Source organism: Paramisgurnus dabryanus, chromosome 14, assembly GCF_030506205.2.
Source record: "Paramisgurnus dabryanus chromosome 14, PD_genome_1.1, whole genome shotgun sequence".
NCBI lineage: Eukaryota > Metazoa > Chordata > Actinopteri > Cypriniformes > Cobitidae > Paramisgurnus > Paramisgurnus dabryanus.
Window position 1 is genome coordinate 18,705,785 of NC_133350.1, and position 16,425 is coordinate 18,722,209.

General features: G+C 35.1%; 2 protein-coding genes across 2 annotated transcripts; both read left to right on the plus strand.

The window, feature by feature from the left end:
- Positions 1–713: 713 nt before the first annotated feature.
- fmoda (fibromodulin a) lies at positions 714–6,849 on the plus strand. Its single transcript, XM_065241437.2, has 3 exons — positions 714–802; positions 1,397–2,302; positions 3,197–6,849. The coding sequence occupies exons 2-3, from the start codon at positions 1,417–1,419 to the stop codon at positions 3,346–3,348; spliced, it is 1,038 nt and encodes a 345-aa protein (XP_065097509.1). The 5' UTR covers positions 714–802; positions 1,397–1,416; the 3' UTR covers positions 3,349–6,849.
- Positions 6,850–6,951: 102 nt separating this feature from the next.
- Positions 6,952–15,516, plus strand: slc6a14 (solute carrier family 6 member 14). The gene is made up of 14 exons (XM_065241439.2): positions 6,952–7,420; positions 7,608–7,779; positions 8,915–9,046; positions 9,325–9,477; positions 9,743–9,857; positions 10,501–10,633; positions 11,424–11,564; positions 11,648–11,876; positions 12,227–12,352; positions 14,210–14,328; positions 14,604–14,703; positions 14,800–14,909; positions 15,002–15,169; positions 15,318–15,516. The coding sequence occupies exons 1-14, from the start codon at positions 7,355–7,357 to the stop codon at positions 15,453–15,455; spliced, it is 1,902 nt and encodes a 633-aa protein (XP_065097511.1). The 5' UTR covers positions 6,952–7,354; the 3' UTR covers positions 15,456–15,516.
- Positions 15,517–16,425: the final 909 nt, after the last annotated feature.

The following is a 16,425-nucleotide window of genomic DNA, read 5'->3' on the forward strand; positions in this document are numbered from 1 at the left end:
TACCTTCTTGTACCTTTTTCTGAGAGTGTAGCATGCCATAGATCTGCTTACTTAAAACCAGCTGGCTCCAACCAAGGATCAAAGACCTCAAAGAGAAGCCTGTCAGAAGATAGATGTCCCTGGTATTTCTCAGAATGACTGCCGGGAGATATGCAGATAAACAAGAAAAGAAACTCACAAAAACACTAATGAATTGACAGTCTGTGTACTATAGACTGAATAAAATCCAGGCAACCATCAACGTTGAATCATGTAACAGAAAAAAAAACCTATTTCGATTTTTACTAAATGGAAAGATTTTAGCAAAGGTATAGAGTATGAAACGTTTTTAGTTTCTTTACTTCTATATGCGGTCTAAGGTCTTTATCCTAATACAGTGATAACTTCTATAGTTAACCAATATTTCTTGTAAGTATTTCGAATTTTTTCAAATTTACACTTAATGGAAAAAGTCTGTAAGAGTTGCACACAGTTGTGGTCATAGTTAGGACAGTCCCATGATGAGGAACACATTTTCCTTGATGAGAAAAGCTTAATGTGTACAGAAGCAGATGTCGCTAACATGTTGCACAGCTGGGAATGATTGAGAGCAGCCACTCAACACCGGTGAAAAAAATTGACTTGGGATTTAAAGAAGAAAGTCCTCTGTAATTGGACAGGGCTTGAGTGGGGGCTTTTGGAGGGTGGGGGCAAAAAGCTTGCAGGGGAGAAAGGGTAAATGCAGCCTTTGCCAAATATACTCCAGATTACTGCGGAGACTCGCGGTGGACAAAGAGACGGGCTGTGCCTTTAAATTGATCAGGTAGGTGAGATTGCCAATTTTTTAATGGATGATTTGTCACATGTTGGATTTTCTTTTGTTTTGTTTTATTGCTTTATTGCACATTCAAGTTTTGAGAGGATGAGAGGAAAAACTTGGTTGGAAAAATATTGCTTACTGCTGTTTGTTTTTCATTCATGTTCTTTGTTTTCTTGTTTTTTATGGGTTACAGTCATTCCTTTTACTACTGCCTCCAAGTGCTTATTACAAACATTTGTGTGTTATAAGAAAAATATTGTTGTCCTATGTAACATTTATATTGCTATCTTTCCACAGTATATATTCAGTATCTACAGTATATTAAATTATTTACCATTGTTCTTTAATTGTATCATACCATTTAAGTCTTTTTTAACTTGTTTTATTTTATGCATTATTTGGATTTTTTTTTTTTACTGAAAAACAGCTTGCTGGTCTTAGCTGGTCTGGATCACTGCTTGTAGAGAAGTTTTGGGACCGTATTATCTGTTCAAGCTGCTTAAGACTGCTAAATTTAAGGGGTTTTAATAGGTCTCAGTTGGTTAAAGCTTTTCTTTGCATTTTCCATGAATATTAACATTGCAAATCTGTCTGCAGAGTCTCCTCTCTCTGTAACAATGAGGTTAATTGCTCTCCTGTTGGCATTGGGACTCCTGAACGTCACGCTGGCTCAGGACAGAGATCCCTTCCACTGGCTTTCATCCTTGCACAGTCGTGGTTACGCCTCCCTGCAGGCCGACAACACCGGTGGACAATGTCCAGATGAGTGCGACTGTCCTCCAACCTTCCCAACGGCCATGTACTGTGACAACCGCAACATGAAAAAAGTGCCTTACATCCCGTCTCGGATGAAGTACGTGTACCTGCAACACAATGAGATCACCTCTGTCCCAGACGATGCTTTCGGTAATGCCACCAACCTAGAGTGGGTCATGTTGCACCAGAATCACATTAACTCGGTGGGCAAGGATGCCTTTTCTAAACTGCCGAATTTGAATCGCCTGTACCTGAATGACAACAACCTAACCGAGGTACCGGCCAACCTGCCCCGCTCGCTACGTGACCTTCGTCTCAATCACAACAGGATCGCCAAAGTGTCCACCAATGCTTTCGAGGGGATGGAGAACTTGACCATCCTTCTGCTTCATAACAACGGCCTGCAGGATATCAGCGGGGGCTTGAAAAGCCTCAAGTCTTTAACTCTGTTGGACGTGAGCAGTAATCAGCTGAAGAAGATTCCAGATGGTCTTCCTGAGATGCTTCACCAACTCTACCTAGAGTCAAACTCCATCGACGCCATTCCAGCAAACTTCCTTAACCATTTTACCAACCTGGAGTATGTTCGGTTTGGTCACAATGACTTGACAGATAAAGGTATCCCGCAAAACACCTTTAACATCAGCGGTCTTGTGGAGCTCGATTTATCCTTCAACAAGCTGGAGAGGATTCCCATTGTTAGTACCAGTCTGCAGCATCTCTATCTACAGGCCAATCAGATCAAAGGTACAGCACTGTGCGGTTTGACTTTGAAGGTTTTTATGGGCTGTTTAACACATTGATGTCAGGAGTTTTTTTATTCATTTTAACCTAATTTGTCTCACAGGAACTATACTCTCATTCTGGCGTAATAATTATGTATTTGCTGCCGTATCATGGCTGCAGCAGGCGTAGTGATATTACGCACTGCCCGAAAAGTCCCCTTGGTTAATTTCAATAGCAGGGGACTATTTTCAGGTGCTTCATAAACTCTAGGGGAGCTGGAAATTGAGCATATTTTTTTAAAAAGTGGGGTCCCTTTAAAAAATGCTGGGTTGTTTTGACCTATAAATATGGTTAATTTAAACCAACTGTCCACATATTACCCAGCATATATCAGAGCAGTGGTGTCAAACTGGAATTGTACCGTGGGGCACAAATTTTAAGACATTTTATAAAATACATTCATTTATTGTAATTCTGTGTAATTAAACCTCCAAAAAATAATGCTGCTAAAAAACAGTACTACATGTATAATTTAATATGTTTTGTTTAATCAAAATTTTAAGGTTTAAAATGTTTTAAGTCATACATTTTCTTTGGGGGTCCACGAAAAGGGTGTACTGTAGCCTGCACAAGGGGGCTGCACGCCAAAAATGTATGGTACATTTTTCAAGTATTTCACAATTTCACAATAACAAAGGTTTAATATTGCAATTTTTTTTTCTCAATGAGTTTTTTTTTTTTAGTAAAACAATCATTAAAATGACCATATTTAGTTGAGAAACCAACAATTAATTTTTCTTGAGGTATATTTTTATGTTTATTTGATTCTTGCATAAATGTAAACTAAAAGACATACACTTAACTTTGTTCCAATAACAGAAATGTTAAAATGATCTTTGACTTTTTTCATTTCAGAGTTTACACTGGGCAGTTTCTGCAGTGTGGTGGATGTTATGAACTTCTCCAAACTGAGGGTTTTGCGTCTGGAAGGGAATGAAATAAGTGCTGGAGATATGCCTGCTGAAGCTGCTCTGTGCCTTCGCCTCGCTTCTGATATTGCTGTGTAATGTCACATGTCAACCACCAGTGGGCTCTTTTACTTTCCTCCATCATTACTATCTCAAAGTGGCATGACATTGCATTGAGGTTCATTTAATCTTTAGGGGAATTTGTAGTATTTGGTATTTTGTATAAGAGGAATGTAATTTCCTGTGGACTTCAGAGAGATACAAATACTGAAATGGAATAAAGGAAAATTGTAAAGATTAGATAGGAAATGGGCATCCCTAAGGTATGTGAAGCTTGTTTGTTTTATCAAAAGGTCTGACATGCGGCCGTTTGCTGTATTTTATGTGTGAGTTTGTAACAGAGCTACAATCAAAACTGCAGTCTGCCATTTGATTTGCATTTGATTTACTTCAGGTTTGCACAAAGTGGATTCAGATCTGTATTCAGAAAACAAGTTTGAACAGTACTGTGAGTATTAAAACAGATGAATGGACTTACTTGACCACATCACACTGTTATATGTTATATGAACATTATAAAAACAATGATGTCTTTTTAGTATTGAATGATCATTATCTAAACATTTGAAAAAATAGTGATTTTTTACAATGTATTTTATTTTATAAAATACCTTTTTGTGAACACAATCCCTATTCAAACAAATCATGTATTTTGGTCATATTTCAATCCTTTTATCTTTTTACAGTATATTGATTTTAGAAAGTAAACTGCATTCCCCCAGAATTTTTTTTTTTTTTTTTTTGATCTCTGAAAGCCAGTGTTAAGATTTGAAATCACCTAAACAAACACACCCCTACCCTAATAAAATCTGGACCTTCTTTTGATAGACCCGCCCAACACATACGCAACCCAAGCAATGATGTCAGTTAGTAGACACGCCCCTTACTGCTGATTGGCTACAACTAATGTATTTTGGTACTCGGCCTGACACCTCTTTTTCAAAGTGTTTTTCAAAAATCCTGCACCCCGCCTTTATTTCTGAATTATAATTAGTTTTAATAAATAAATGTTTCTAGTTTTATACTGATGAAATAAAACACAAAACACCTTTTTTATCCAAAGCAACTTACAGTATATTACAAGGTATACGTTTTTATTAGTATGTGTGTTCCCTGGGTTTAAATTTATGACCCTTTGCCCTGCTAACACAATGCTTTACCACCGAGAGGAGCACAGGAGCTCTTGGGTTTCTCCTATCACCCTTAATTAAACTTTCTTTATAGATTTCATATTATGATTTCAAACTCAACAATCATTTTTTTAAATGCTGATATATCTGCATCCAGAATGTTTTTCTGAGACGCGAAACAAGGAAGTAACCTTCCTAAAGTGTTCAGGAGAGTGTGGCATGGAGTTATAAAATCACTCAGTCACTTATTAATGTAACACAATTTACAAGTTTTCTAAGAAATACCATTGTGTGTTATAGCCTGAAGTTATTTTTACACTTGAAAATGTTTTAAGCATTAAAAGATTGTTTATCATTGGTTCTTATCATGAGAGTCATCATGTGGACTGCATAGGATTTTGACATCATAGTGTAACATTTCTGTGAACTATTTATATATAAAGTATAAGAGTTGTGTCATCCTGCAACAGAGGTGTATACTTAAGTATTTTAGTTACATTTTCCAAGCATTATCAGAGTGTTTGTCTTGGGAAAAAAATTACTTTACTTTACTAAAAAATGTTCACTACATTGTAAAGCATAGAATCATACTGTGTCTTCCTTTTATATTGCATATTAAAATTGATTTAATACCTAATTACATAAATTGTGTATTTTAACTTTCTTGAGTAAAAGTACGAAGTACTTTTTACTTAAGTAAAAGTAAAAAAATGTACTAGATGTTTAATGTACTCAAATATTAAATATAAACCAAAAACTTGAAATTATGAAATGTAGTGGAGTAAAAATTATGATAATATGCTTTGGAATGTCTGTTTTGTAAAGAAAAACACTAATAAAATACGAATACTTGAAAATTTACTTTTATGTAGAAAGTAAAAATACTTAAAGTCAGTCCTGCAACAGTTAAAAAGTCTAATGGCAGGTGCCTTTTTAATACTGTTTTATCCCTTTCACAGTCCCAATGTCATCTAAACACAAACTCTGAACATTTTTATAACAGAGGTTTCTTCTATAAATGTCATGGGAACACTTTTCAAATATGAATACATTTGATATGTAAGTATATGACTAGTTAGTACATTAAGTTATCTGAATAGCATCAAAAAGACATTAAATATAAATCATAATTTTAGCCCCAATATGTTGAGATTAGATTACTTATGTGACTCATTGAATGCTTGTACTGTAAGTAATTACAGGGCGATGTCAAATCTACTCATCTATAACATTTATAAATAACGCAACCACCCTTGTGACCACTATGTGTTTTAATCTTTTCATCTATTTTAGTACTTACAGTAAAATGTATGATCACATATCTCTGATAACACAGCCATTATAAAACATGCTATTTTTCTTAGCACTTACCTGACACCTTAAGCTCTTTAATAACAGTCCCGTGGGGAATAACATCATGTTGCGGTACACAACTCGTGACTGACTTACAAATGCTTTATGTGTGCAGGTAAACCATACTATAATAACACCTTAACAATTACTTAGAAGGCTAAACACAGGTGTTGAGGTTGTGCGTGTTGCTATACTATACAAAATGAGTTTTTGTTTGCAATCCATAGATGTTGAAGCCTGTATAAATCAGTCTGCGTAAGTTAATAAGTTGCCTGATTGTTTTGGGTTGTGCTCAAAGCTCATATGTTTGCTCTCCATCACTTGTTCAGCTATTGAGTTTGTGTGGAATGTCAATAAGGGTTTGGAATCCACACTTTAACTATGGCAAAAAACAGGGAAGCAAATTCACTTAATTCCAGGAATCGTTTCTCTGTTTTTAAGTCTTGATATATCTTTGTATGTTTTTATTTACATAAAATATCAAGAGCATTGCAGGTCACGTCTGTCTAGTTCTTCTTTATAAATAAATACATACCATTTTGTACTAGATTCACTAACAGTAGAAATTCCTGATGGGATTGGTATATTATTGTAACTTAATATGAATTAAATTTAAATTTACATATTAAAGTAAATTTTGCTTCCTCTGAAATCACCTGCCTCACCCAAATATTTACTAGTACAATCATTTGGAAACTATTCAACTTGACAAATATGAAGTCATATCTATGTCACAAACCTCATGCTTTATATCATGTTGTTGGTCAGTCATGACAGAAGCTGACCATATACTCCCCTCTAGGGCAGATAATCTTTTTTCATACTAATGACTGGTGTCCTAAATGAGTGATATGTAATCAGTAGTGGTCATCTTGGATGTATGTTACACATGACCTGTAAAAAAACATTTTTAAGAGGTTTACTCAGTGGGTGCTGTATAATATTCTAGATATACCAAATACATTGCCATTTAAAAGTTAAGACAAATTTGAATGGTATGATCTTAAAATTTGTCTGTATTGACTGTATAGTATATGCTTATGAATTGTTTTATATAATAAAATGATGCAGAATACTGTACGTTGAAACTATATACAAAGCTCAAAGGTGGCACCTTATGAAATTGTATATAATTTATCACACAACACGTTATAAACATTTTGATAAATTTTGCTCTTGTATTTGCAGTTATATTATTGTGGAGGTTAATTGGGGTTAATTCAGATGTAATGTAGGCAAAGAACTTAGAAAAATTTAAAATATAGGATTGTCTTAATTTATGTAACTTTGTTGGTCACTCATGTAATTTTGTTGTGTAAATAACTTAAACAATTAAAATGTACAAGTTTAAAGTTTAGTTTCTAACAGAGACTAAAACTGTTTGTACAATGTTGATAAACACTTCAAATGTAATGGTTGGTCATGCAAGGGAGGGCTATGGGGGGAGGCTGTGACATATAAGACCACAGCAGCCAGTAGAGTTTTCCTTCAAGTTCAGGTCAGCAAGCTGGTCAGGTGAATTCATTTACACTTTCAATACATGCTACTCTTCAGACTGAAGAATGAGGGAATACAGCTTGAGCAACATTACAGACATTATGTTTAAAAACTCTTCTGATGGTGAACAGGTGAGCATTATATAATAAATGAAAAAAAAAAATAACTACCTGAAAATATTTACTTATTTTCTTAGTCCTTTAGACTTGTTTTCTACTAAACATGTCTAAACATCTTAAAAGTCACTTTTAATAAAAACATATCAGAAAAATCTATGTAAATTAACACCAAACAATCAAAAAATGACTTTAACTGTAGCAAACAAATGCTGAATCGGAAAACAGTCACGGCAGTCCTGTTGATGCAGATGAGAACACTGACAGAGGGAATTGGAGCAGTAAAAGAGAATACCTCCTGTCTATGATTGGATATGCAGTAGGTCTTGGCAATGTATGGAGATTTCCCTACTTGGCATACAAACATGGAGGAGGTAAGGCGCCTTTAAACTTTCTCTATTATTTAGTTTGACTTTTGTTGTGTTTATTTGAATTCACTTAGAAATACTTATTGTATTCGTACAGAAAAACAATGTGAGAAAATAAGAGAAATATTAAACTACAGTTTTTTCTTACCCTATTGCCATTTTTTGTTGTTGTTTTGTTGTTATAATAATAATAATAAAAGAAAATTCATTTCTCTTTTCAAAAACTCGTAAAGTATTAGTCCAGATAATTTACTCATCATCATGTCATCCAAAATTCCAGGATTTTTCTCATTTTAATGGACTTTAATGGACCCCAACACGTAACAGTTTTAATGCAGTTTAAAATTGCAGTTTCAACAGAGTTTCAAAGGACTCTAAATGATCCCAAATGAGGCATAAGGGTAGCAAAACGATTGTCATTCAACTTTTCGTCTATGGAGGTCACGGATGACGAATGCGAAACTACACCCCAGTGTTTACAAGTGTGGAGAAAGAGGACCGTTCCGACGATGTATGTCGAATGATACTAATTAATGTCTTTGTGTCAGTTTATTGTTTACAATGGTCCGCAAATGTGCGTTTCATATATGTAACACGTCACCTTTCCACGGCATTATTCAATTACGTGAGGTCACGCTGGCGCGTCACAGGACCAGAGATAGACGAGCAGTTGTGGTTTAAAAGTGCATATTTTTAAAAAATGACAATTGTTTCGCTAGATAAGACCCTGATGCCTTGTTTGAGTCCTTTGAAACTGCAATTTTAAACTGCATTAAAACTGTTATTGGGGTCCATTAAAGTCCATTAAAATGAGAAAAAACATAATTTCTTCTCGACTGAACAAAGAAAGACATCAACATTTTGGATGACATGGCGTGAGTAAATTATCTGGAATTTTAAGAAAATTGACTAATCCTTTAATGCCAGTTTGATTCTTGTATAAAGATGTATCTCAAGATAGGAGGATTTCAGATCTTTTAAGAAGACAAATACTAAGCTTGATATTAATAATTTGCATTTTAAAATGGTTTGGAAAATAAAAAATATATAAGAAATACTTGTAAATACTTGTTTCTCATATAATAATCCTGTCTCCATATTTATTTCTGTTGTGGACACCTCATCTCCTTTACAAATAAAGGGGCTTTTCTCATCCCTTACACTATCATGTTGGCTGTTGCTGGCATTCCTCTGTTCTTCATGGAAAGCTCACTTGGACAGTTCTGCAGTCAAGGACCTATTAATGTATGGAAAGCTGTGCCTATATTACAAGGTAAACTAAATGCACATTGATTCAATAGTAGTAAAACTTGCAAAGCAGATACAAAATACTGTGTTACAGTATTTAGATAAGTGACCTTCAGGCATGCATTTTCAGACACAATTTAGTTAAGTATGCAGGTTGCTTGAATATGTGGTTTGAGGAAACATTATTGTTTAATTTGTTTGTGGACACTGACAGACCAAACTTGTCACAACTTTTTGATAAAAAAATTAAAATGCTTGTCCTTTGTACCAAGTCTCTTTTTATTTTTTTTTCTATTCTTATAGGTGTTGGTATCGCAATGATGGTGGTCACCACTTATTTGGCAATCTACTATAATGTCATTATTGCATACAGTATTTACTACCTTTTTGCATCTTTTCAAAATCCTCTTCCCTGGAGTGGTTCTTCCAACATGAGCTGCAATGGAACGGAAATAGGTTTGATTTTTTTTTGTTTTTGCTCAGTCAGTGAAAGTATTTTGATCTTTCCAGAAGAACAGGTTTTTAAGGAAATTCTTCCTTTCTCTTTTAACCTAGCGACAAATTTCCCAAATAGGAACTTCCTCAGTTTTAATAATTATAGTTTAAAAAAACATTTACTAGTTCCTTATAGTACCTAAAAATAGAATTGAAATATTTGCATGTACAAAGTATTGCATAACCACGAAAAAAATTCAAAGCATTGTTTCTTTGTTCTTACTAGGATGTTGTAATACAACTGCTCACGACAGCATTGTTTCACTGAATATGACTGCTGAAAATCAAACATGCCAGGGTGGCTTTTTGCCAGGACAGAGCCCAAGTGAGAAATATTGGGAGTAAGTTGACATTTGTTTGTATGAAATACATATGAATAACACTTGTTTTAAAACAAATTTGAAATTATAGGTGATGTAATTTATCTCTGTACTTTTGTTTTGTCACAAGACACATTGCATTGTGTGTTATTCAAGCTATTCAGGGCACTCTAAGAACACTGGGTTATTTTTAATCCAGCATTGGGTCAAAAAGGGACAAACCCAACCTGTTGTTTTTTAATTTGGCTGGGTTGTTTTAACATAAAATGTTGGGGTTTTTACCCATTGTTGGGTCAAATATAAACAATAAACAATGGCTGGGTTTGTTCCTTTTTGAGCAGTTGAAAATAACTAAAAGACACTCTAAATGTGCACACCGCTGGATTAAAATTGACCCAATGCTGGATTGTTTGAACCCAACTCCTATTATAACCCATGGTTGCTTAACAGCAACTAAACATTGGGTCATTTTTAACCCAGCATTGGGTAACTTTTAACCCAGCGATGTGTTCTGTCCAATATTTACCCAGCATTGGTTAAAATAACCCAGCCATTTTTGTGTAGTTTTAGAGTGTGATGTTGTAATTTTTAATATTTTCTTGGTATGTGTTTTTCCTTCAATCTTTTTGTTTGATTTTTTTATGACTTGATGATCTTTCCCCAGTGAAGTTGCTCTTCGACGCACAAGCAGTATGGATGAGACGGGTCCCGTGGTCTGGCACCTGGCCCTTTGTCTCCTGCTTGCATGGATATTGGTCGGCGCAGCTCTTTTCAAAGGCATCAAGTCCTCTGGGAAGGTTAGTGTTTCACTTCAGTAAAGTTACTAGGATTTACTCTAAAGTTAATGTATTACTCTGTAGAAAAATGACATGCAACATTAAATAAAGATGTGTGCCATTTTTATGTTAATATCTTCTATATTCCAGTTTAATATTTAATCAAAGATAGATATAACTAATACATCTGTTAGGTTAATTAACACTTTAAACATTGTTAAATCTTTGCTTTGTTTAAATATCCCAGCAGCCAAACACAGTTACAATTCTGATGTCAGACAAAGGTTTGAGTTTGGGGGCAGGGCTACCTGTTTGTCTAACTAGTAACAGATGTGGGGATGTGGGGAGTACTTAACATGTTTTTATTTTTGCAGTTTTGTTTAATGTAACTAAAGACCTTTACATTTTACCTCATACGTATGAGGCTGTGCTGTTTCATTGAATAAGTCATGGAGGAGGGATGTTGTTAAGCATGACACGAAGTGAAGTGACTGCAGTCTCTTCAGCCATGATTTATTCACATTACAGCTTTTGATTACCTTATTTCTTTTATAAAACAGTTACCACACAAATATTAAAAAGCACCTATTATCTGATTCACGTTTTTACATTTCCTTTGGAGTGTACTGTGTGTATTAGTACATGTAAACGATATGCAAAAGGTACAAATCCCAAGTGAACAATGACGCGAGTTATAGTTTCCAACTTAAACCTCTTTTCTTGGACTATAACAAAATATTATTTGCTTCATATTAGACAATGAACTTAATATAAATATATCTCATGTATAATAAGTATATGTATGTTTCAGGTGGTGTATTTTACAGCTACATTCCCTTACATAGTCCTTTTCATTCTGCTCATTCGTGGTGTAACTCTGGAGGGAGCGAGAGATGGAATCGAGTATTACATTGGTTCCTATTCCAACCTCACTAAACTGGCCGAGGCTGAGGTTCAGTTACATTTCTTATTTTTTTATATTCACAGACAATGCACACATATCAGAGAACTCATTTCTACCTTTTTGTACCATAGGTTTGGAAAGACGCAGCTACTCAGATATTCTTTTCTCTCTCTATTGCCTCGGGCGGTTTGATGACTCTATCATCGTACAATAAATTTTACAACAACTGCTACAAGGACTCTATAACAGTGTGTGTTGTAAATTGTAGCACAAGTGTCTTTGCTGGATTCGTAATCTTCTCCATCCTTGGACACATGGCAAACATCTATAAGAGACCAGTGTCAGAAGTGGCAGCTGCTGGTAAAGTCTGAAATGAAAATGTTTTTTTTTTTAAATAAAAACAATTTGTAACAATAGTGCTGTTTACACCTTGTATTAAGATGTGTTTTGGTCGATCGGATCACAAGTGGATGATGCTAAATATCAAGACAGAAGTGGCCGAAAGTGCACAAAAGACATGAATTAAACCACGAGAGATGTGACAGGAATGTGTCTCTCTCGTCCACTTGTGATCCCATCGACCAAAACACATCTTAATACCAGGTATAAACAGCGCCAATGACAAAAGATGTGGATGCAGCTGTATAATGGTTGAATAGGTTGAGTTAAGTTTTATTAGAAATAAAGCTGAGCCCAACTTTGTGTTTCAGGCTTCGGATTGGCTTTCATTGCATATCCTGATGCTCTCTCAAAGCTGCCTATATCACCCCTGTGGTCAATCCTTTTCTTCTTTATGCTTATAACTCTTGGCTTGGACTCTCAATTTGCATCTATAGGTAAGACTCTTAAGTGATAATGAAATTCTGTTTACATGGTACACAGTATTGACACTAAACATTTTTCATCCTTTAATTCCTGCAAAAAGATTCCGTTAGCCATTCATTTTAAAGGCAGTTGCTTGGCTGGCATAGACTATGAAGTATGCAACGTACATGCAAATATCTTGGTTCATGGGCACGCATATTTTGAGCCCATCACCTGAGACATACTACGTGACTGCAGCCTCAGACAAAGGACACTCTGACAGTAAATGACACCCTAAGCCAGGGGTGTCAAACTCAAGGCCCGCGGGCCAAATCCGGCCCGCCCCCTCATTTCATCTGGCCCGCGAGAGTTTACAAATTATGTTAATTATGTGGCCCGCAAGAGTTTACAGATTATTTTAATGTTATTATAAGTTTTATTTTTTGCAGGTTATTTCCTACATTGATTTTATTAGCAGCCACCAAAACTAATTTTTGTCCCCCCAAAGTCTTTTTGTAATGTAATTATAGTGATAATGTTTATGATTGCATGAGAAAGAACGAGCAGTGCCCCGCACGCGCGCACTACTAGAGTGGGCGTGTCTGAATGCGAACGCTGCAGCCTCCGGAAGTCGCATATCCAGGCTGCATACGTCATCAAGACTGTCTTGTTTCAGAATATTAACAATTATAAAGTAAAATATTATTCTTTGTTTATAGTAAATTGTTGTAATATGCGTATGACTTGCGAATGTAATGGTGAGTTAACTTGAATAAACCAGGCTTGATGACGCTGCCTATGCGACCTCCGCAGGCTGCAGCCTTTGGAAACGGACAGTATCTGCTCGTTCTTTCTCTCCCTCTCTCGCGCACGCTCACGCGGATCCAGCGAGAAAATGTTTTCCGTCTCATGTACAGAAATGTTTCGCGATGTCCAGCTGGGATTAGTTTACAACGCGTCTATTCCCGCTAAATACGCGAACTAATGACTCATCTGAACCGATTACGTTTAATAAACGATTGAAACTATTGATCTGTAGCCTACAACACTGAACTCATGAGTCATGAGACGTCAGTCAATCAGTCAGACACTCAAAGCCAGGTAAAAAAATCACAGCTTTTTTGTAAAGAGGGCAAGAAATGACAAGCCAGAGTAAGTATATGTGTCTAATAAATGCATAGGCCTATTGTGGTGGAGATTGTAAAACTCTTTATTAGTATCTTAAAATGCCACTCATTTTCTTACCTGCACAATGAAGGATAACAGAACATTTTGAGTGCACTCACATACTACATGTGTTTTTGTTACCACAATTATTTTTTAAATAATCTATTCTGTACTCTATACACTTTGTCATTATTTGCCTGGGCTTCTACTTTCAAAGCTAGATATTAATTGAGGTATTTAAAAAAACGAATAGTAAGCAAATGCAGAGAAAACTATGCAATGTACAGTAATAAAAGAGTTGATACATTCATACAGTCATTCAAATACAACCGGCCCTTTGAGATTAACCGTAATGCTGATGTGGCCCGGGATGAAATTGAGTTTGACACCCCTGCCCTAAGCAAAGCCTCAAATCTTTGGTTTCAACCAGTGGATCATAACCTTCTCAATCATAGGCTCAATTTCAAAGTAGTGCTTTAAAAAGCTGTTACTACTAGTCAGGGAAAGATTTGATGATCAACTGGGAAGAAATAAATATTAATTAGTATATTAATTTATTGCATTAAATATATATTATATATGTATATATATTAAAATATTGAGAAACCATTCATGAAAATGAAATGAAAGTAAAAAGCTTTAAGTCACGATAGCTCTTTTATTAAGAAGAATTGTTTTCTGTGAATCTTAGATATGTGATTTGAATTATGATCTGTCTACAGAGGTTATCACCACCTGCCTCCAGGATGCCTATCCCAAAGTCCTCAAGTCCAGACGGGGTCTCATTACCACAACAGTCTGCATTCTTCTCTTTCTGCTCGGCCTACCGTGCGTCACTGGAGTAAGTGAGCCATATGCACTGCAGTATTACAATGAATGAAGGAAAGTGCAATGCTTAGTATATGAAATTTTTTGGTGGAGGATCTTTGTACACAGTGTGGGAAAGCTTTGCTGATGCACAGTAGCTAAAGCAACCTGGAATAAGGTCTTGAATAGCTAAGCTAGGAGACATTAAAGATGCAGAACAATGACACACAAAAATAATATTACATTACAATTAAATGTAGAAAAAAAGTAAAAAAAAAAGTAATTATTTGTGTAAATCTTGTTTTAAAGGCAGGAATATACTGGGTAAATTTAATAGACACAGTTTGCGCTGGATGGATTCTCCTGGTAGCAGGGTTGCTGGAGATCGTAGGTTTATCCTTTTTATATGGTAAATATATTTTGGTGAAATGTTATATATTCCTATATCTTGATTTATTACTCTGTACATTTCTAACTGTATTTACATCTGCATTGACATTGTCAGGCACCAATCGATACATTAAGGACATTGAGATGATGATTGGGACAAGGAGCGCCCTCTTCTGGTTTTGGTGGAGAGCTTGCTGGTTTTTTATCACCCCAGTGGTTTTAACTGTATGTACTCTATCCATTTTTTGGTAGGCCTAATTGTGCTGTTTATACATACAAGCATACACATGTGATGTTATGGTTTTGTACTTTATTAGATTATTCTTGGATGGTCTCTATATACTTTTACGCCCCCCACATATGGCACAGTTACATATCCACAATGGGGCATTTCACTGGGCTGGTGCATGACAGCATTTAGCCTCATATGGATCCCCATAGTGGCTGTCTGGAAAGTGTATAAAGCTAGCGGACACCCCTGGCAGGTAAAGCAAACTGATTAACTTTATCTGTAAATTAAACAATCAGTAAGTATTTTTGCAATAAGTATAGAAATCCATTTACATATACAGTAGACATGTTGTAATGTTGTCTCGTGCACAACTGCACGATCTCATGTCTTTTGTCATACAGCGTGTCAAATCAGCCTGCTCACCCACAGAAGATTGGGGTCCATACTTGGAGCATCACAGAGGGGAGCACTATGGTGCAAAGGACGTGCCTGATGCAAACATATTTGTGATTTCAAATAATTGTGATACTAAGTTATAAAAACATTTAAGCAAGTTATACTTTCAAAATGGATTATATAGAAATAATATAGAACTTTTAGAACTTTTGTTTTTTTACAAAAAGTTGGGAAGTTTATATTTTTTTCTGGTAAACTCGCATAGCAATATTAGGAGGTTTGCAAAAAAATTGAATATTTTAATACATATAGTTTTCTTGTTTTTAAATGATTGACATGACTGATTTTTTATTGTTTCGCAAATGTTTTGCATGTTTACAGTTATATTTTTGGTGCTCTTATTGAATGGTACTATATTCTGCATATCAAAATCAAAATGTACTTTCTATGTGCAATATTTATTTTAAATTAGAGCCAAAGTAGAATCGGTTGAAATGCGAGAATTGTTTTTTGCTGATGGTAGACTGCTGGCTATCAGTACAAAAAAAAATTATTACTTGCTGCTTTTTTGCTGTTTACATCAGATTGACGTGTAGAAGGTTTCTGACAGGGAGCCAGAAAAACTGTTGGAAGCTTGTGTTGTAAAAGACAATGTGAGAAAGTAACCTTTTATAGGATCAATATGAAACATAGTGCAAACAAAAGGTACTTGTAATGTAGAGCACATGTATTATTTTAAAGAACATAATGTTATTAAAAATAACTTATGAGAATCACATTTACAGGCATATTTTGTATATAGAAATGTATATGTTCAGAAAACATTTTTTTGTTTTTCTATAAATGTTCCTTTCTTTAAAATGGCAACACAGAGGCCATGAATTTAATTTTCTAAAGAATACACAAATATTTATACACTTGTAACTTAAATACAATTATGGACAAAAAGTGTGTGCCAAATACAAACAGTTTGTGTAAATAAATAATATCTACCATTAGATATTTTCTTTTAGGATTCTTTTTGTTCTTAGGACTTTTGTCCCCAAACCTATTTTCAGTGTGTTGATCAGGGAATATCATCCATGATTATAGATGCTTCAAGTAAAATCAATA